This window comes from Pleurodeles waltl, chromosome 9 (assembly GCF_031143425.1).
Source record: "Pleurodeles waltl isolate 20211129_DDA chromosome 9, aPleWal1.hap1.20221129, whole genome shotgun sequence".
Classification (NCBI taxonomy): domain Eukaryota; kingdom Metazoa; phylum Chordata; class Amphibia; order Caudata; family Salamandridae; genus Pleurodeles; species Pleurodeles waltl.
In genome coordinates this window covers 1,055,275,075-1,055,296,254 of record NC_090448.1, presented here as the reverse complement: position 1 = coordinate 1,055,296,254, position 21,180 = coordinate 1,055,275,075, and the positions used below count along the sequence as shown (strand labels likewise).

The window sequence follows — 21,180 nt, the reverse complement described above, 5'->3', positions numbered from 1 at the left end:
TCACCATGCAAATATGTTTCCAAGAAGTGTGCTAGGTGCACCAGGAATTCTTGTTAAGTGAGTTTTACCTTTAGTATACTTTGTGTGTGCTCGTTAAAAAAAAAGAAAAAAGAAATCGTAATACACCTAATAATCCACAATTACCAGACTGTGCTTCACTTGTAATGCACACTCAATTTACTCGAAGCCCAACAAGGAGGGATATAATGGTGGTTAATATGGCGAGCAGAGCAAGCATTGTTCTTTAACTGCATCTTCCCTTTCGACAATGAAGTCTGAAAAAAAGAGGACGACACTGTCTGTGCCAGCCATCTGAATGGCACCCCTGTGAAGAAGGATGGGGTTTCAATTCCAGTATAAATTATACCAGTTGTTTTGTCTCATCTATCAAAACCACCTAATAGTAAGCAGTGTGATAAAGCCAAGTCTGATCTCAAAAGGTGCTGAGGCTGAAACTTTGTATGCATGCAGGATACAGAAAAATCCATTGGCACTAGAAATAGGTCTTACCTTTCACATGTGATTGCTGAACTTCAGCCCAAGCAAATTCTTCTTTCGTTAGGACTGACAAAAAGAAAACAATTTCAAAATGTCCACCAGTTAATTCCTACATATTTGCATACAAGGTGGGCAATTTTGGAATTGGTTCTTATTTTTCTTTATGGGAAACATCATTCCAAGATGACTGCTGGTGCACTATGACACATACACACTTGAAAGTGGCTAATTTGAAGTGTTTTTCTAATAAGGTAAAAATATTTAAAGATAGCCTCCAATGCATGCACATGTTTATCCATGCGTCTGAAAATTCAGGAGCCATTTTGGCATTTTTTTCAACTGCAATTTAGTTCAAAGATGGCTGATGGCCATTTTAGAAAGGCATATTAAAAACAAAACAAGATATATGCGCAACCCTTTATAAAGACAAACAATCCAGTAGCTTGGTGGCAGAGAGCAGTACCAACCCTTTGCAGAAATAATTGAAACACACATTGGCAAAACCAATAGGTATGGCTGTTTTACAGGTCAAAGCACTTCTCCACTGGCAAGTTTGTGTTTTTGATTGTATGTCACTGTGATTGGGTGAATGTGAAAATGATTCAATCTTTGAAAAGAGATAGTGAATGCATCAATAGATGAATGAAGAAGTGAGTAATAGTGCATGACTGTGCGTGCCTGCCTGAATGTTTGAGTAATGAGTGCAAGTATGGAGGGAGGCTTAATGAAAGGCTGAGCAAATGCATGAAAAGCCACACAGGATGTGCAGCAACCTTATAGGCTAAAACCTTCAGATCACAAGAGTGATACAATAGAAATGTCAGGAGGTACGAGTATTACACAAATTCAAGCATGTCACCAGGATGTGCACATACATTTATGGGATTCCCTCAGTTAAAACATTTACTAAAGCAGTACAGAAAAGGTGCTCAGTAAGTGCATTCGGTAAAAAATTGTAGGATCAAACACTGACATCAATCGGCCCATAAGTGATCCCACTCCCTCACTAGTAGTGTTTTGCATCTCTACACGTGTGAAAATCAGTCTGACTCTGTGACCAAGTGTAGGAGGCTGGCCTGGTGTGGGCTGGCCTGGTGTGCAGTGGGTACCTATGGTACTCACATCTTATACCAGGTCCAGTTATCCCTTCTTAGTGAAATGTAGGCAGTGTCTAGAAGCCAGGCTCTATAGAGGTAGCTGTGGATGAGCAGCCAAAGCTTGTCTAGGAGACATGCAAAGCTCATGCAATACCACTGTAGTCGCACAGTACTCACACACATGAAAGAAAATACTCAGTGTTACAAAAATAAAGGTACTATATTTTGATGCCACAAATGCCACAAAATACCATAGAGACTATACTCCCTTAGGAGGTAAGTAATACACAAATTCTATACACTAGCATGCAGAAACAGGCATAAAACAGTTAGAAAACAGTACAATTAGTGAAAATCACAATAGTTAGAAATGGGCCTAGGGAGGCCACTAACCATATACTAAGAAAGTGGAATACTAAATTCTGTCTCCCACCTAGGCAAGTGTAGTGTGTAGAGGGGAGCTGGGAGTACTAGAAAACCCCAAAGGTAAGTAATGGAACCCACCCAAGTGACCAGGAAAGCAGGAGCAAATCACAGTAATTTTCAAAGAACACGGACAGAAAGAGATGAAGAATTATGCAAAACCCAGAGGAGACTTCAAGAAAGCAACAGTGAATTCCTGGACAAGAAGACCTGTGGAAGAAGAAGACCAAGTCCAAGAAGCACAGAAGAGTCCAGAAAGAGCAGGAGCCCCTGATAACCCAGATGCAGGTGCAAAAGGAGAACCACCGGTGAAGAAGAAAAGTCAGCACTGCACCCAAGAAGATGAAGTTGGCCTCCTGGAGGGTGCAGGTGATGTCCCACGCTGGATGGAGGATTGCATTCGGGTTTGCATTGTCGGAGTCTGCCAACAAGCCTTGGCACACGCAAAGCTCACTGCTAGCGGAAAATGGCACTGCCCAGGACCAGGAAGGACCAGGTGGACTCTACCCAGGAGGGGGATATAGAGGGGGCCCTCAGCAACTCAGAGAGCCCACAGAGGACCAGGCGGTGCACACAGGAGTCCCACAGCATAGAGACAAGAAAGTTGCGGAAGAGGCCCACACAGCACTACGACAAAGGCTCCCACGCCGCTGGAGAACCACTCAGGAAGCTGTGCATCACAGGATAGAGTGCTAGGGGCTGGAGCAACAAGATGCATGAAGAACTTGGAGGAAGGATGTCAACAAGCCTTGGCAGCTACAAAACATGCAGTGCACGGGGGTACTGTCTTGCGCGGGGATGCAAGCTTTTACCTCCACCAAATTGGACAGTTGGAAGAGAGGATCGTCAGAACCACTTCCGTCCGCCACTCGTGATGTAGGATCCATGCAGCTCAGCAGGAGAGGGGATCCACGCAGCCTCTCTTCATTGCAGTTGGTGACTGCTGAAGCAGGGGAGTGACTCCTTTACCCCAAGAAAGCTTCCTTCGCTCTTCTGGTGCAGGAAGAAGACATGCTTTCTTCAGAGGATGCACAACCGGAAAACAATTGCAGTTGCTGGCAGGAACCAGAGAAACAATGTTTCAGAAGGCGTCTTCCTTCTTTGTTGCAGCTTGTAGAGTTCCTGGAGGGTCCAGATGCAGTTTTTTCAGTGAGATGATTCCTGCTGGAGTCTTGCAATCCAAATCTGAGGAACCACCCAAAGGAGAGAACCTAAATAGTCCTGAGAGGGGGATTGGTCACCTAACCAAGTAAGTACTTATCAGGGGAGGGCTCTGACGTCATCTGCTAGCAATGACCACTCACATACTCCCAGAGTTCCCTGCCAACCTTGAATCCAAGATGGCAAAAGCCAGGGACCCTCTAGAGGGGCTCTGAGCACCACCCCTCGGTGGTGATAATCACGGGAGTGGTCACTGCCCTTTCCTTTGTCCAGTTTCGCACCAGAGCAGGGACTGGGGGTCCCTGAACTGATGCTGACTGGGCTACATAAGAAGGGCACCAAATGTGCCCTTCAAAGCATTTCCAGTGGCTTGAGGAGGCTACCCCCTCAAGCCTGTAACACCTATTTCCAAAGGGAGAGGGTCTAACACCCCTCTCCCAAAGGAAATCAGCTTTTCAAGCAACAAGAGGGCAGAAACCTTTCTTTGAGGTGGCAGCAGCTGTGGCTGCCTGGAAAACATCAGATGTCTGAAATAGCAATACAGGGGTACCTCTAATGAGCCCCCAGTGTGCATGGACTCATGCAACTAATGCTTGCAAAAGCCTTGGGGATGATTCCAACATGTTTGATACCAAACATGCATATGTTCGGAGTTACCATTATGTAGCTGGACATAGGTAGTGACCTATGTCCAGTACACGCGTAAAAGTGCATCCCCCACTCACGAAGTCTGGGAAAATGATCTTGGAGGTTGTGGGGGCACCTCTGCTGGTGCATGGGTGCCCTCACACACATGTACTTTGCACCCTGCCCTCAGGGCTGGAGGGCCTGCTATGGGGTAACTTATAAGAGACCTGGTGCAGTGTAATATGGCAGTGAAACGGCGTGTGCACATTTTCATGCAGGCTGCAATGGCAGTCCTGCAGAAGTATTTGCATGGGCTCCCTATGGGTGGCAAAATATGTGCTGCAGCCCATAGGGAGCCCCTGGAAACCCAACGCCCTGGGTAACTAGGTACCATATACTAGGGACTTATAAGGGGGCACCAGTAAGCCAATTGTGGGTGAAATACTGTGTTAACAGTAACCAGAACAGTAACCAGAAGTAACCGGAGAGAGAGCATAATCACTGGGGTCTTGGTTAGCAGAATCCCCAGTGAACACAGTCAAGCACACTGACATCAGGCAGAAAATGGGGGTAACCATGCCAAGAAGGAGGGTACTTTCCTACACCAAGTTGGCTGTTTTCCTTTTAAACAAAGCATTAAAAGTAAAAAAAAAAAAATACATTGCATCGGAGGATAAGGAGACAATAACGTCAAGCTAGAATATCTGTCCTCTGGCACAATAGCTGTAATAGAAATGCTGTAAGGAAGTATGGTGTGATTTCAGTAAAGGCCGCCATTCTAAAGACAGCTAGCAGACCAACAAATCTGAGTGAAAAGAGTCAAACACGGAGGCTCTTAGCAAATGAAACCAGAGAAAATCTAGAAGTGATTGAATATTAGTGGCACTCCTTGGATTCAATGGAAAGGTCAAGCTTGAGCCTCTGAAGCTGCAGGGACAACACTTGGAAATGAAGTGAACAGTTTGGAAGTGAAGTATGCACACACCATATGGGTAAAACACTGTACTATGCAAACAACCTTTGGAAAAGCCAATACATCTTGCTTCTCTAAAATATACAATTTCTGTGCCCTTGAAAAGCTGAAATCTGCACTTTTTCGATGTAAACTGCTGTCCCTTTAGTCATTACTAGAGGTAAAGAGGGGTGGTGACAGGAGCCATCCCCCTCCCCACAGGCAGCAGCAGCTGCTAAACTTTTACAATACAACCATATTAAACTATGTTTCTTATTGTTTTATTGCAAAAGGGGTGGGGCCATGGGCATGACAGGGACTGGGGGGGAGTACACAGCACTCCTTCTCAGTGCGCATGTATGTTTGGCCAGCCATCTCAGGCTGGCCAAACACAAATGCTCACTCGGCTCTCTCCAACCCGGTACTGTGTTGGTGGGTTGGAGAGAGCAGGCAGATGCTCCCAGTCTGCCTAGGAGTGCCCTTGCTAGGTGCTCCAAACAATCTAAATGCTGCTGTCATGCTGCCAGCAGCATTCAGATTGGCCGAAGGGCAGGCTGGGAGCCTGTGCCTGCAGCCTGCGGCGAAGGTAAGAGGAGCAGCGCTGTGGTGGCGATTCAGGTACGTTTTTTAAAATGATTTTTTCTCCCCCTCATGCTGCTCTGCCTGCCACGTGCCGCGAGCCACTCCTGAATAGGAAGAAGTGCTCTTGGTATCTAATTAAGTTATCGGAACAGAAGCAGACCCTTCAGACCTCTCTGGCTTATTCCTATAAACTTTCCCTTGTAAGATAGGCCTCAAACTGAATACTCAAAGTACACTCTTCAAACTTCTCTGGTGCAAAGCTCTCTGGTGCTCATACTGGTGATCTGCTTCATAAAATGACAATGAATGCTGGAAAGAAAAGTGTTAACCAAAAATAACAACCTTAAAAAAACATTATATGGCATGCCTGTCATTGATAGCTGCAGGAGCCAAAGACAGAAAGATGACACCTCTGGATGTCCCCTGTAATGAGAGTTGTTGAACGGATAAAACCTGGAGTGAGGGGGCTTGTCTATTTTTATATTAATGACTGGTTGCTCACAAGTGAGAAGTGCATTATTAACACATGTAAAAAAGCACTGCATAATAAAGCACTGCGGAGCTGTTTCTTTTTTTCACACCAAGGTGTATATAGGGTGGACACATGCACCTTCCGGGCGGCAGGTGTTTTGCATCTAGTTTTAATGAGGTGGTGACATTGATAGGGTAAACCGGTGTCCCGGATTTGCCAGGGTAGTCTTGGTTTTTCACTGGCTGTCCCGGCAGATTTTGAGAAATTGACCTTATGTCTCGGTTTTTAGAGAGGGTCGATTAAAAAATCTGGGAGGTGCCTTTTTATGTTTTCCAAAGCAGGGATAGTTAGAAACTGCTATCAGAAAGCAATTTAATTAACAGGCATGGTACTGGCTTTAAAAATTGCATTATATTTCATGTTCATAGTGCCTCAGTGATAACACAATGCTGATAAGCGCTGTCATTCTGCAAGCTTGTTGCAGTAAAATTGTAGTCCTTACCTGCGCCTTCTACTTCAAGAGCAGTGCTATCTAGAGATAATATGGCAGCTAAAGTTGAAGTTTTGGTTACTGTAGTGACCAGCTGGTCACGGTCTAGTATTTCTATAATAATGTGTTTCCACCAGCCACTCCTTGAGGGCTGGCTTCCACACTCACCACACACTCATCCATTCCAGGTGTCACTGGTCAGGTGACTCTGCTAATAAAAGGGGCATGCGCATGTGCCCTGGGGAAGTTCCAGTTACCTTAAGGAGGTGTCCGTGTCGTTCATATGGCTGCATGAGGGCCTATGGTCCAGGACACCACAATGACAACGAGCAGTTTTGACCCTGTGTGTGTGCTTGCAGCAACTGCACTGTTCCTCTGGAGGAGAGGAATGTAGCCCAGTCTAAGCCACCCCATACCTGCTACCAGCACTATAGCAACCAAAGACAGAGAGGGCAAGGAAAAGGCCACCCAGCGTGTTCACTGCCACATACACCGATAAGGAGAAGGCCTATAAAGCTGTCAGCATGCTCCTGCAGCCCTGCCAGCTGTGGGCCAGCACACTAACCGGCCCCAAGAGAGGAAGGAGTGAGCCAAAAAAGTGGTGATGTGTGGCAGCCATCACAAAACACCCCCACTGCCTAAACTGCACAGCACCAACTAAGAGGAACCCCCGTTCGAGCCTGCATGTGGGGAAAGGAAGCAAAGCAAGGACCAGTGCTGTGTGCAGTCCCAGGTGAACAGTTGCTGCAACCACAGGGAAGGAAAGTGACTGTGCGCCTCCCGTGTCAAGGTTGAAATGCACGGGCCACATAGCAATAAGCATCAGCATGGCACTAACATGAAGAATGGCATGCCACTGATGCCAATTGTATCCTCCACCCGCAACTGAAAATAGGGCCTGCAGTGCTTGGAAGGCTGCTGAGGGCCTCAGACAGTCAAGGCAGCAGCGCCGGCACAGACTCACTGATAGGTGGCCCAACAGGGGTTAACATCATGCATAGAGCTAGCTCCCCACCTGAATGCCCAGCATGGCAACAGAAGTGCTTCCTCCATCCCACACGAAAGGTGTGACATTCGCCACCAGACAGCTTCGCTTGCATGTTAAATAAACTACACTTAACCTGGAGTGGGCGTAGAGGGAGATAAAAGGGGCCGCCTGAGCAAAACAATCCACTCTATCAGGGAAGCCCAAGTGGCTGCAGCGCCACCTAGTGGCCATGTATATGTACTGTACCAGTGTAAAGCGAACTGTGTACACTGAAATAGCCCGCAATATGCATGCCCGCACCCCCATCTAGGAAAGTCGTGTGCAATGTCCCTGACCGGGGTTACCATCGAGAAAATATTGAGGCTGCACCTGCACTCAATCATCTTGCCACATCTTTGTATGTAGCGCCCTCATGAACAGCAAGGCCCAGTGCCTCAGTACAGCTGTCAAACCTACAGAGGAGCAATGGGTGGAGTGACACCTAGGTGACCCTCATTACAGCCCAACCGGCCATCAGTGTGATGAGTAAGGGGTGTGGGCACTTGCACACAGTGAGAGCCCTACAGTTTAAATAGCAGCACAGTGCTGAGGATATACACTTACTTGCAGAGCACCGCGCCCCTGTGCTCATTGTACAAAAGTGCCATCTTGCCTGGCATGTTACCCCCATTTTTACTGTATGTATGTTTGTTTTTGCCTGTGTCACTGGGATCTTATTATCCATGACCCCAGTGCCCATAAAGTATGCCCTGTATGTGTTCCCTGTGTGGTGCCTAACTGTATCACTGAGGCTCTGCTAACCAGAACCTCAGTATTTATGTGCTCTCTGCTTTTAAAATTGTCACTGCAGGCTAGTGACTAATTTTACCAATACTTATTGGCACACTGGAACACCCTTATAATTCCCTAGTATATGGTACCTAGGTACCCAGGGTATTGGGGTTCCAGGAGATCCCTATGGGCTGCAGCATTTCTTTTGCCACCCATAGGGAGCTCAAACAATTCTTACACAGGACCGCCACTGCAGCCTGAGTGAAATAATGTCCACGTTATTTCACAGCCATTTTACACTGCACTTAAGTAACTTATAAGTCACCTATATGTCTAACCCTCACTTAGTGAAGGTTAGGTGCAAAGTTACTTAGTGTGTGGGCCCCCTGGCACTACCCAAGGGGCCCCCACATTGTTCAGGGCAAATTCCCTGGACTTTGTGAGTGCGGGGACACCATTACACGTGTGCACTACATTTAGGTCAATACCTATATGTAGCGTCACAATGGTAACTCCGAACATGGCCATGTAACATGTCTAGGATCATGGAATTGTCTCCCCATGGGGGGACAATTCCATACATCCCAGGGGCTCCAGCATAGAGCCCGAGTACTGCCAAACTAACTCTTCGGGGTTTTCTCTGCAGCTACCGCTGCCAACCCTCAGACAGGTGTCTGCCCCCCTGGGGCCTGGGCAGCCCAGTCCCAGGAAGGCAGAACAAAGGATTTCCTCTGCCTCTCCTGGCCTCTGGAAATGCTTTGAAGGGCACAGATGGTGCCCTCCTTGCATAAGCCAGTCTACACCGGTTCAGGGATCCCCCCAGCCCTGCTCTGGTGCAAAACTGGACAAAGGAAAGGGGAGTGACCACTCCCCTGACCAGCACCTCCCAGGGGAGGTGCCCAGAGCCCCTCCAGTGTGTCCCAAACATCTGCCATCTTGGATGCAGAGGTGTGAGGGCACAATGGACAGCTCTGAGTGGCCAGTGCCAGCAGGTGACGTCAGAGACCCCTCCTGATAGGTGCTTACCTTTCTCTGTAGCCAATCCTCCTCTGAGGGCTATTTAGGGTCTCTCCTGTGGGCATCTCACCAGATAACGAATGCAAGAGCTCACCAGAGTTCCTCTGCACTTGCCTCTTTGACTTCTGCCAAGGATCGACCGCTTACTGCTAAAGGACGCCTGAAAAACCGCCACAAAGTAGCAAGAAGACTACCAGCAACATTGTAGCGCCTCATCCTGCCGGCTTTTTCGACTGTTTCCTGGTGGTGCATGCTCTGACGGCTGTCTGCCTTCACCCTGCACTAGAAGCCAAGAAAACAATCTCCCGTGGGTTGACGGAATCTTCCCCCTGCCAACACAGGCACCAAACTTCTGAATCACTGGTCCTCTGGGTCCCCTCTCATCTTGATGAGCGTGGTCCCTGGAACACATGAGCTGGATCGAAGTGTCCCCGACCGTCCAGTGGCCCTTCTGTCCAAATTTGGTGGAGGTAAGTCCTTGCCTCCCCACGCCAGACAGTAATCCTGTGTACTGCATGAACTGCAGCTGCTCGGGCTCCTGTGCACTTTTGCACTCGCTGAGCAGGACTCTGACTTTGTGGGACCCTCTTTTGTTGTGCTGATGCGACCGTTGTGCTCAGATCTTCTGAATGCCTGTTCAGGTGCTTCTGTGGGTGCTGCCTGTTTCTGCATGTCTGCATGGGCTCTCTGTATTGCTGAGCGCCCCCTCTGTCTCCTCCTCCAAACCTCTTGGTCCTTCCTGGGCCCTGGCAGCACCCAAAACCTTCAACCACGACTCTTGCAGCTAGCAAGCCTTGTTTGCAGTCTTTCTGCATGGAACTCTGCATCCTCAAGCACGCCGTGGGGCATCTTCTGACCAAAGGAGAAGTTCATGGCACCTTCCGTTGTTGCAGAATCTTTAGCTTTTTCCACCCAGAGGCACCCCTTTTGCACCTTCATCCGGGGTTTAGTGGGCTCCTGCCCCCCTGGACACTTGCGTGACACATTAGTGTTTTCTTACACTCCCAGCGACCCTCTACACACTACACTAGGCCTGGGGTCCATTTGTGGTTCGCATTCCACTTTTGGAGTATATGGTTTGTGTTGCCCCTAGGCCTATTTTTCCCTATTGCATTCTATTGTGTTCTACAGCGTTTGCACTACTTTTCTAACTGTTTACTTACCTGATTTTGGTTTGTGTGTGTATATTTTGTGTATATTACTTACCTCCTAAGGGAGTATATCCTCTGAGATACTTTTGGCATACTGTCACTAAAATAAAGTACCTTTATTTTTAGTAACACTGAGTATTATGTTTTCTAATGATATAGTGCTATATGATGTAGGTGGTATAGTAGGAGCCTTGCATGTCTCCTAGTTCAGCCTGAGCTGCTTTGCTATGGCTACCTCATCAGCCTAAGCTGCTAGAACACCTCTAATCTACTAATAATGGATAACTGGACCTGGCACAAGGTGTAAGTACCACAAGGTACCCACTATTAGCCAGGACAGCCTCCTACACTCATCGACTGTCATCAGAGGATGATTACTCCCCGTTCCCCCCCCCCCACAAAAAGAAAGGGCATCTCGGCCTGTGACTGCACCTGTGCTGCCCCCCCCAACAGCATCATAATTACCAACAGGGTGCAAAATTTTGACAAGGGGGTTCTGAAAGAGGAAACATATTAATGAGGTCACCTGCATGGTGGGTTGAGGCAGGCCCCAATGACATAGTGAAAGAACTGAATGAGATGTCTCGCAGATTGAAAGGCGCAGAGACAGACTGCAGAGGAAAGGGTGAAAGCTAGGCTGCAGTGTACTGCATGCCCTCAGGTGGATACCTGCCGTTGCCCAAGGAAGAGCATGGACTGTTAGCCTCCCTCCACAGAAGAGACTGGCAGCCCCCACAATGAGCCCAGAACCCAAACCTGCCCCAGCCCACTAAGCTGTCACAAGAAAAAAATATAGCATAGGTATTAGAAGCCAGAAGGCAGCAAGCCCCATGAAGGACACAAAGAGAATGTGTGCTGCACGTGTGCCACACTTCAGCGGCTATCTGACGTCACTGCAAGAAAGGAGATAGTGTCACAGGCCACAAGTAGTGAACAGCCATCATTTCAAAAGAAAACACAGCATGCATGCAAGACACCAGCTGAAGGAGCCCGCAAAGAGACTGTCTACCACCCCGTTAATGTATGATGAGGTACTAGCCCACAAGAAGGGACCCCGAGAAAGAGGTAAGAGACCAAGAGCACAAAATCAGAGGTGTGCATAGGGCCTTACCTGGCAATTGGACAGCAATGACAGGCGCCCTGGAGAGAGAGCCCCAGAGGACATGAAGGAATGTCACACGTCAGAGGCCGCACCAGCTGGCACCCCACGCACCAGGTGGCCACCGTTGGCCCATCATTGAGCTCGCAATGTGGAGCGACTGACCCTGCCAAGCAACCCTTAGCAGAGTCAGTCAGGAGGCAAGAGCTAGCATTGCAATGGTGCAGTATCGAGGCACAAGTGCTACATTCTTGAGTAAAGACTAGAAGATGGAAAGAAAGTGACCCTCCATCATGGGAGCAGAGCATCGAGCAGATCCCTGCGGAAGTGATAGGACCTGCAACATGTCCATGGGGAGAAGTATGTCTTACTGTCAGGAAAGGCTTCAAATTCTACAGACCAGATGCGATCAGGGAGGTCCCGGTGAAGAGAGAAGCACCGCAAGAGGGTTGGTCAGGAGAAAGAGAAGAAACAGTCCTCGGAACTGGACGCAACCAGCGAGATGTCCATATGGAGTCAACATGTGACCATTGGCATTACGCCACATCTCTTTGAGCGACATGGTTGAAAATAGAGAGGAGCATGGCATGACACCATATTGCAAAGGATTTGAAGGTGAGAAGAGAGTGGCACAAGGCCACAGCATAAACAACAACTATCACAGGTGTGTGAGAGAAAGGCAATAGAGCACTAAGACTAAGGATTCATGCCACTACCAGAGAGTCCATCCAGCAACACAAGCCAGCCACTGAGGTGTAGTAATGTCACTGGAGACAGCACAGAGGATGTACCAAAAGTAAGCCGCCAGAGTACGCAAACTGCGGAGCTGCCCACACTTCACAGTGTGACCGTCCAGACACCTGTCACTGGCTGCTTGAAAGCGATGGCATCCCTGCCAGCGACTGCACATGCCAAAGACTAACAGCTCCAATGATGTAACAAGTCCTGAGGACACAAAGTCCCTCCAGTCATCCTTACTCCAAGCAAGACATCATCATCTGTAGAAATGTTGTATAGTAAAACGTTTGTCATCACTACCAGGTGCATCAGCATTACACTTAAGGAGCATCGCACCACCAGAGGGGAGTCGTATGCCTGCAAAACAACCAGAGGTTAACCAGGTGTCCCTGGCACCATGGGAAGCTGGCCACCCAGAAATCTTCTGCGAGTCACCGTGAACCTGAGGCTCAAAGTGAGCATACTCGACCATTGGACCATCCACCCTTCTGGTTGCACGGGGCTTGAATGTGGTCCTTTTAGGGGTTCCGCCAAGACCCTTTGCACTGCCTCAGTGAGGCCTCGCACAGCCCACGCAGTCCAGTGGCAAGGGCTTCAAGGAAATTCCAGTGCCCAGGGAATCCTGATAAGAGAGACGCATCAGAAGCACCTCCACAACAGGCTCAGGGAAGCACTGAGGTTACGGACAGAGACTGGTCACTCAAAGGCTATCTGACTAAGGCCCATGCACCTGAGTCCTGACAGCCAGAGCACACAAACCCTGAGACAACTACCCTTTGTGGCTGCAAGAGCAACTTGGGTGTGGTCCTGAAGGCAGTTCCTCAGCGATGCCTTCATGCGGTCTACGAGAGGCCCTGCACAGTCCACATAGCCTCAAGGGGAGTCCTGGCATGAGAGGGAAGTCTAAAGATGCTCTACCAGCAGGGGCTGCGAAGTATCATGGCCTTCAAGGAAAATGCCCATTCATCAATGTTGTCCTCCGTCTTTGCAAGTTTGCCGTCCAGGGAGCCTGAGCACCTTCAAAGCGATATCTGAAGTGGACTCTCAACCACCACACCGGATGCACCCACATTGAACTATGTCAATATACTCCACCACTGCTCAGGATGCAACATCCCAGTGGACTTTGGGAATAAACACCGTGAGACTAGGTGGGACAGGTCCAACAGTGCCCAGGTAGACTGTAACCTCATGGACTGGCGATTCAGAGATCTGGACTTCATCAACACTGCCATTTGTGCCCATAAAAGTGTGGTTAAACTACAGAGGCGTGCTGTGATACCTGGTGCCCCCAGATTCACCTTTCCACTCATTCTGTCCAGCGGACTGCCTGAAGAGTATCAGTGGTGTTTTTGTTGGGTTGATTTGTTCTCTCCCCCAGGGTGGACTCAGTGTCCATTTTCAATACATTTTGGGAGGGATGCAGTGACCATCTGGTCACAGACTAGTGTTTCTATAATAATGTCCTCATGTGTTGCCAGCAAGTAGTTCACAAAAAGCATTATTTCTAGAACTCAAAACAACTATATGATCCTTAGGCATTTGTATTGCTTTCACCTACTCACTCGACCCTTGAGAGATTGGAACATATGACCTTCAGTTCCTAAATAATGGTGTTTTGCTTTGCAGGCCTCTTCAATCTGTGTCAGAGAAAACTAGTGTGTGACATGTGTCTCCTTGCTGCTCTCAGATCAGATAACACTTATTAGCCTACTTGTCCCTTCTCCAACCAAGGCTCACGTCCAGAGCTTCTTTCTGTGTTTCTCTATTGAGAGTACAGTGCACCAGCTCTCTAGAGCCGGCATCAGCTGGCACTAGCACCCATGTTTTTCAGACATCATTCTTACGAGAGCTGTGCTAAGCTTGAGTAAACCATGCCTTGACATTTTCAGAATCTTGCCTATGTACATGCACGTCTCTATGCTTTGGAGCTAGTAAAATGTTTAATAACCATGGATTCCTCCACAAAGGGGATAGTAAGAAGATGATTTAAGTATCTGCTAGACAAAACAACAGTATGTGCACATGTTTTTTCAAGACGTGCAAGGCAAATGGGGATGGACAAGGGAGGAACAGGGTACCAAATGGTCGCAGGGAGGAAAAAGCATAATATAACAAGTGGCAAAACTAAAAGGTTGGGTTTGCTGCAGATGTTTTGTTTTTTAGTTACAATGCTTGTGAATGTTTTTGTACAAAAGTACAAGGAAATACATTGTGTGTGGGCAGCATGCCATCACTCACAAACATGTTATTTTTAGATTTGTCAGCCTTAGGGAGGTCTTCCTCCACACTTTTTAACTTCCTCCTCCCTTTTTGCTGCTCTTGTTTTTGTAGGCCTTAGGACTCTGTGCACGTTACAACTGCTACACATTGTAATATTGGCTTATCCTCATTTGGCATATTTAATTTATGTACAAGTCCCTTTTAAAGAGATACTACATGTACCCAGGGTGTGTAAATTAAATGCTGCTAGTGGACATGCGCACCTAATGTGATTCCCACATAAGTAGCCTTTTAAACATGTCTGAGACATGCCATGAAAGCCTGTGTGTGCTGTTTTAAACTGCCAGTTTGACCTGGCAAAATAAACCTTTTGCTAGGCCTAAACCTTCCTTTTTAATACATTGAAGTAATCCCTGGTGTAGCCCCTAAACAGCCCACAGGGCAGGATCCAATGTATTTAAAATGTAGGACATGTAATTTTACGTTTTACGCATCTTGGTGTTGAAAAGTCTTTAACTCATTTTAACTATTGCAAGGCCTACCTCTCCCATAGGATGACATTTGAGTTACCTTATTACATTTAATAAACTGTAACTTCCAAATGGGAACTTGAAATCTGCTCATGTTTGGTGTCTTTGGAATTGTAATGAAAAATCCTCTCTCAAGGTAAAGTGAGATTTTAAATTACAATTTTGAAAATGCCACATTTAGAAAGTTGGCATTTTCCTTTGTTAGCCATTTAGGGGGTCATTCTGACCCTGGCGGTAAAAACCGCCAGGGCCAACGACCGCGGGAGCACCGCCAACAGGCTGGCGGTGCTCCCATGGTCATTCTGACCGCGGCGGTACAGCCGCGGTCAGAAACGGAAAACCGGCGATGTACCGCTGGTTTTCCGCTGCCCTGGCGAATCCTCCATGGCGGCGCAGCTTGCTGCACCGCCATGGGGATTCCGACCCCCATTACCGCCATCCTGTTCCTGGCGGTTGTCACTGCCAGGAACAGGATGGCGGTAAGGGGTGTTGTGGGGCCCCTGGGGGCCCCACCAAGATTTTCAGTGTCTGCCATGCAGACACTGAAAATCGCGACGGGTGCAACTGCACCCGTCGCACCCTTCCCACTCCGCCGGCTCCATTCGGAGCCGGCTTCCTCGTGGGAAGGGGTTTCCCGCTGGGCGGGCGGGCGGCCTTCTGGCGGTCGCCCGCCCGCCCAGCGGGAAACTCAGAATAACCGCGGCGGTCTTTTGACCGCGCAGCTGTATTCTGGCGGTTCCCGCCAGGCCGGCAGCTACTGCAGCCGGCCAGGGTCAGAATGACTACCCTTGTCTGCGGCCTATCTCTGGGTCACATGACTGCGTGTGGCTTATTGGTGACCTTTGTGTATTCCTCCTAGACAGCCACACACTATAGATAGCTTAGGTGTGCCTGGATGGGAGGGTGGAGCTGGGCACACCTCTACTTACACCTAAATAGGCTGTGCCCTGCCTCCACACAAAGGTCTGCATACCCTCAGTAGTTAGTCCACAGCCAGGAGAGACAGGCAACCTTTGCACTTCAAAGGGAAAGGGAATCCTCTCTATGCTTCCACACCTTCAAAGGATGCACTTGGTAAAAATATTGGGCATCTGCCTCCAACTCTTCAGGTCACTTCTGAAACAGGAAGAAGGACTGCTCTGCTGCTGTAAGAATGACCACTCTGCTGCCCTGCTGACCTTCTTCCTGAGTCAGAGGGATTGGTGCTGCACCAGAACCCAGGACTCCCTAAGTGACTCTAAGGGCTAGTCTGCAGGCTTCCTGTTCAGAGCCACAGGGACATAACACGCTCCCAACCATCTGAACCAGCACCCAGGTCCCACTAGATCCAGACCCTGACCCTCCAGTGGTGCCCCTTGGGTACTGGATCCTAGGTGTGGCCTCCGTGGCACTGAATTTAAGTTTTTGGTCTCTTAGTGACTGCGAACAGGCTTCTTGACACTGAATCCTTGTTGCTCACACTGCTAGCCAACGCAAACTTCCATCAATCTGATCGTTCATGTTCCATTATCGGCCGCTCATGGGGAAGACCACCAGGAAGCTCCGGCCCGACAGTTCGTGACGACAGCATGATTCTTGCGCTAGAGCTATGACTGTCCGTGTTCATCGGCCAACGCTTGCAATGCTTCCCTGCTCCTAGCGGCCCCTCCACCCCTGAGGGGACTTTTTGCACTGACTGAGAAGGTAACTTTTCAGCATGACTAACCTGGCCCTGTATCCGACCTGTGCTCCATTGCGTTAAAATAATCTGCACTGGCCAGTGTGCGTCGAAAAAGGTAAGCAGTGTGTCGATTTCTCACCCGCAAGCGAGGTCGTGCGTCGTTTCTCCTTCTCCAGTCCAGTCGGCGTGCGTCGTTTCTTTCCCCACAGGAGAGAGATGCTTCGATCAGGACAAAACACCTCGGGTCCGGGCAGGCTTGCGTTGTTTTCCCGTGCCCAGGGATGTTGCATCATTGCAGCCTCCGTCAGCAATGCCGAGCATCGTTTCTCCATTTGCATGCATCGATTTCACAGCTGTGCTCCAAGCGATGCGTCGTTTTCAGCCGCGGAGCCGGCGGAGCGTCGTTTCCTCAGCCGCTCTCGGAGGTTGCATCTCAAATTTCCCTGCCCGGCGATCTGTCCGTGGATTTCCAATCTTGGTTCACCTGTCAAAGACCCAGGAACTGGATAGATTACCACTTGGCAGGGCAAGAGTCTCAGTAGAGGCTCCAGGTGCTGGCAGAAAGAAGTCTTTGCTGTCCCTGAGACTTCAACAACAGGAGGCAAGCTCAGTTTCAAGCCATTGGAGAGTTCTTCACAAGGAGGAAGGCACACAAAGTCCAGTCTTTGTCCTCTTGCACAGGCAGAAGCAGTAACTGCAGGATAGCTCCACAAAGCACAGTCACAGGCAGGACAGCTCTTCTTCCTCAGCTCTTCAGCTCTTCTCCAGACAGAGGTTCCTCTTGGTTTCCAGAAGTGATCTAAAGTCTGTGGTTTTTGGTGCACTTCTTATACACATTTTGCACTTTGAAGTAGGCTTACTGAAAAGAAAAGTCTCTCTGGTTTGTGAAATCCTGCCTTGCCCAGGCCAGGTCCCAGACACACACCAGGGGTTTGGAGACTGCATTGTGTGTGGGCAGGCACACCCCTTTCAGGTGTGATTGACCACTTCTCCCCTCCCTCCTAGCACAGATGGCTCAACAAAATATGCAGGCTACACCCAAGCTCCCTTTGTGTCACTGTCTAGAGAGAGATGCAAACAGCCCAACTGTCAAACTAACCCAGACAGGGAATCCACAAAAAGGTAGAATCACAGAATGGTTTCAGCAAGAAAATGCTCACTTTTTAAAAGTGGCATTTTCAAACACAAAATCTTAAAATCAATTTTACTAAAAGATGTATTTTTAAACTGTGAGCTCAGAGACCCCAAAATCCACATGTCTATCCGCTCCCAAAGTGAATCTACACTTTAATCATATTTAAAGGCAGCCCCCATGTTTACCTAGGAGAGGGACAGGCCTTGCAACACTAAAAAACGAATTTGGCAGTATCCATACACTGCACCCTGCTGATGGGGGCTACCTAGGGCCTACTTTAGGGGTGTCTGACATGTAAGAAAAGGGAAGGTTTAGGCCTGGCAAGTTGGTACACTTGCCAAGTTAAATTGGCAGTTTAAAACTGCACACACAGACATTGCAGTGGCAGGTTTGATACATGATTACATGGCTACTAATGTGGGTGGCACAACCAGTGCTGCAGGCCCACTAGTAGCATTTGATTTACAGGCCCTGGGTACCTCTAGAGCACTGTACTAGGGACTTACCAGTAAATCAAATATGCCAGTCATGGATGAACCAATTACATACACATTTTGTATACGAGCACTTCCACTTTAGCACTGGTTAGCAGTGGTAAAGTGCCCAGAGTAACAAAAAAAGCAAAAACAGAGTCCAGCACACATCAACAACCTGGGAAACAGAAGCAAAAAGTTAAGGGAGACCATGTCAAAGATGAAAAGTCTAACACATATATAATGCAAAGCAAATAATTAATAAAAATACATCACCCTAGGGCCGGTCTGGTGCTTCATTTTTTTCCTGCCACAAAGTCGTTGACCCGTGTTCGACCGCAACGAGAAAGAGAGAGATCTACCCTCATGGGAAATATATCAGGCATTCGACGTCTCAATCCTGATTGAGGTCTCTGAATCTCCCACTGTCGACCTGGGTCTCTTATATATCTTAAACAAACAAGGAAGGAGATTTCTGGAAAAAAATCCTCCTGCTCCGCAAGAAGTATTAAAAGATTCTGGCTATTTTAGGTCAGGGTTGAAAGAAACAGGTTGGAACTGGCCTGTTTCCCAAGGTGTCTCTCCCAAGCCTAAGCTATTCCCTGCTGTACCATAAACATAATTCTAGTACATCCTTATCGTGCAGATTGACTGACTCCTCCACGCTATGTCCTAGCCCTTTGGTGAGAAAAGAGCAAGCAGACACGTAGAATAGAAAACAGGTTGCATAACATGTTTTGTACGGAAAAATACTCGCACTTTTAACGGGGCGATGAAGCAAAGGCTAAGCTGACTACAAAATGGAGTCTATAACTGGTGACCACTAATGTGACGGTGGACAGCTAAGCCAAGTGCAAAATGGTGCAACACAGAGTCAGTGGTCAAAACACAAATATCATTACATGGGTCAGTGTGTGAGCCTTTTTTCTGGCTGTTCATGGGCCTCTTTTATTGTCTGCTAGGCCAGTTTTACTGTTGATTTACCTGATATTAAAGCAAACATTGTCTGCAGCAAGCTCAATTCGTTGCAGTCTTCCATAACTTGCAAAACAGTGGTGGTGGCTTGTGAAAGATCATGTCTCTTGGGAGGGTCTCGGTTTCCTGCAGTTGTGACAATGGATAGCTGTATCAAGGGATAGGGGTGTAGCACTTGGGACCGCCTCAGTTCAAGGTCTGTGGTTGGCTCAGGAGACTCATATACACACCTGTAGTAAAGACCCATGTGCACTGTGGAGGGTAAAGCAGTTATTTTCTATCTAGATCTAGATCTTGGTGCCCATCCTTCTAGTGCAGAAAAACAACCTTGTGACAAATGTATATAGCAACAGACTGTGTGCACCAGGTCTATTTCCTTGTCTCTTCTGGTTCATCCCCTGTTAACTCGGGCAGAGCCTTTATTTTGATGGAAACATCTTATCATTAAAGGTCATAAATATGAAGACCAAAACCCTGAGTGTGTCCATCCTAAAAAGACTCTCAGCCTGAAGGACTTTAAGGAAATCACAAGACAGTGGGAGTTGTGCAGATAAACATATTTGCCTCTTGCCAGGGAACTCTGCCAGCATTTTGAATGGGAATATAAACAGATCAGTGGTTGCATCTGTTCAGAAATCGTTTCAGCCTGTGCTACCTCTGAGATGGCTCTTCATTTTTTTAGTTAGGGATGGTCAAGGAGAGAGATGGTAATCTCTTGAGTGACATACAAGGGAGTCTTCATGTTTGATATATGTACGGTAAAAACTTTTGCACATAGCCATGTTTGTTTCACATTGTATACTGGGATGTCTTTTCAGCTTCCTTTAGGAGTGCTGTATTGAGTGTGGCTTGCATTTTATTTTCTTTGCTGTCTGAATTACATTGGTGCTCTCTTAACCTGACTATTTGTGTAAATCACTTTATACAACTGGCTTTGTGTGTATGTTTTCTGAACATTTTCCATCTGCTTGCTACATTCCCATTATTGAGGACTGGGTTGAAGAAGAGTAAATCATGAGGTAATGCCTAGGTTACTTGCCAGTAGATACCACTGTGTATCCAAGTGAAAATAACAAAAAATGTATTTATGGTTGTAATAGCTGAATAATATAATGTTCTGCTTTTTCTGTTTTCAGATTGACTTTGAGTGCCTGGAAAACTCGTATAAAGTGTATGTTGATGGCAAATTTTACTTGGAGTATAAAGGTCCAGTTAAACCTGGGAAGTACATCAAGTGGGTGAATGTTTGGGGTACCGGCTGTCACTACATTGCAGCAAGCCCTTTGCATTCCTAAAAGCTGGCACAGTGGTCAATGGAAGGCTGAAACAGCAGATGGATTCTACTTTTTAGTTCTCATTTCATAATTATGATTTTTTAAGATATTGAAATTAAAAGGAATCTTTACATGTTACCACAAAACTGGCAAGATAATACTAAGTTTGCCTCATCAAAAAAATTCATTGATGTCATTAAACACATCTGCATCAATATAATGTGTTGTGTTTTGTTGTATTCATTATGTTTTCAATCCTAAATTTGTCATACAAGTGGGGATTTGATAATAATGATAATAATAATAAAACTAATAACAATAGTGATAAATAGTAGTCGCATCAGTAGCAGTAGTATAGTACTAGCAGTTGAAGTAGTATTGTTATTACTGTAATCTTGCAACACTTTCAGTGGTGGTGAAAAGATGAAACGGCCTAAGCAAATCAGTGTTGCCAAACTGTGACACTTTTTTTTGAATGATTTTTTAAAATATAATTTCTGTTTGTTGGTGTAAGTGTAAGAATAAGACAACAAAGAAAAGTTAAAAAGAATGTCATACTCTACAATACAATGATTTGAATAAATAAAAATAATGATCCTTAATCCCACAATCTCTTAAACGTCTCCCGTCTCATCTTCCCCCACCCTCCATTAATTCCTGATATGATAGAGTGGCTAACCGACAATAGATCAAAGCCAATCTTAGTAGTGACAGAACAAGGGTTTCCTCTATATTCATTCCAGTTTCCCCACACCTTTCTCCACTTGTGAGGACATCCCCTCCCTTGCTTTTCCACAGTTTCCTCCAACATGCACCAGTCAGTATCAGTTTTCCAGTGTCTATG

The 21,180-nt window shown here is 47.2% G+C and overlaps 1 protein-coding gene across 1 annotated transcript in view; it reads left to right on the top strand.

Annotated features, from left to right (window-relative positions):
- Positions 1-20,556, top strand: part of LOC138258774 (galectin-3-like) — a 268,387-nt gene extending 247,831 nt beyond the window's left edge. Inside the window, exon 6 of the mRNA XM_069206020.1 lies at positions 20,199-20,556. Within this exon, the coding sequence (XP_069062121.1) occupies positions 20,199-20,357 (159 nt within the window). The 3' untranslated portion in view covers positions 20,358-20,556. The remainder of the gene's footprint in view (positions 1-20,198) is intronic.
- The last annotated feature ends 624 nt before the right edge of the window (positions 20,557-21,180 follow it).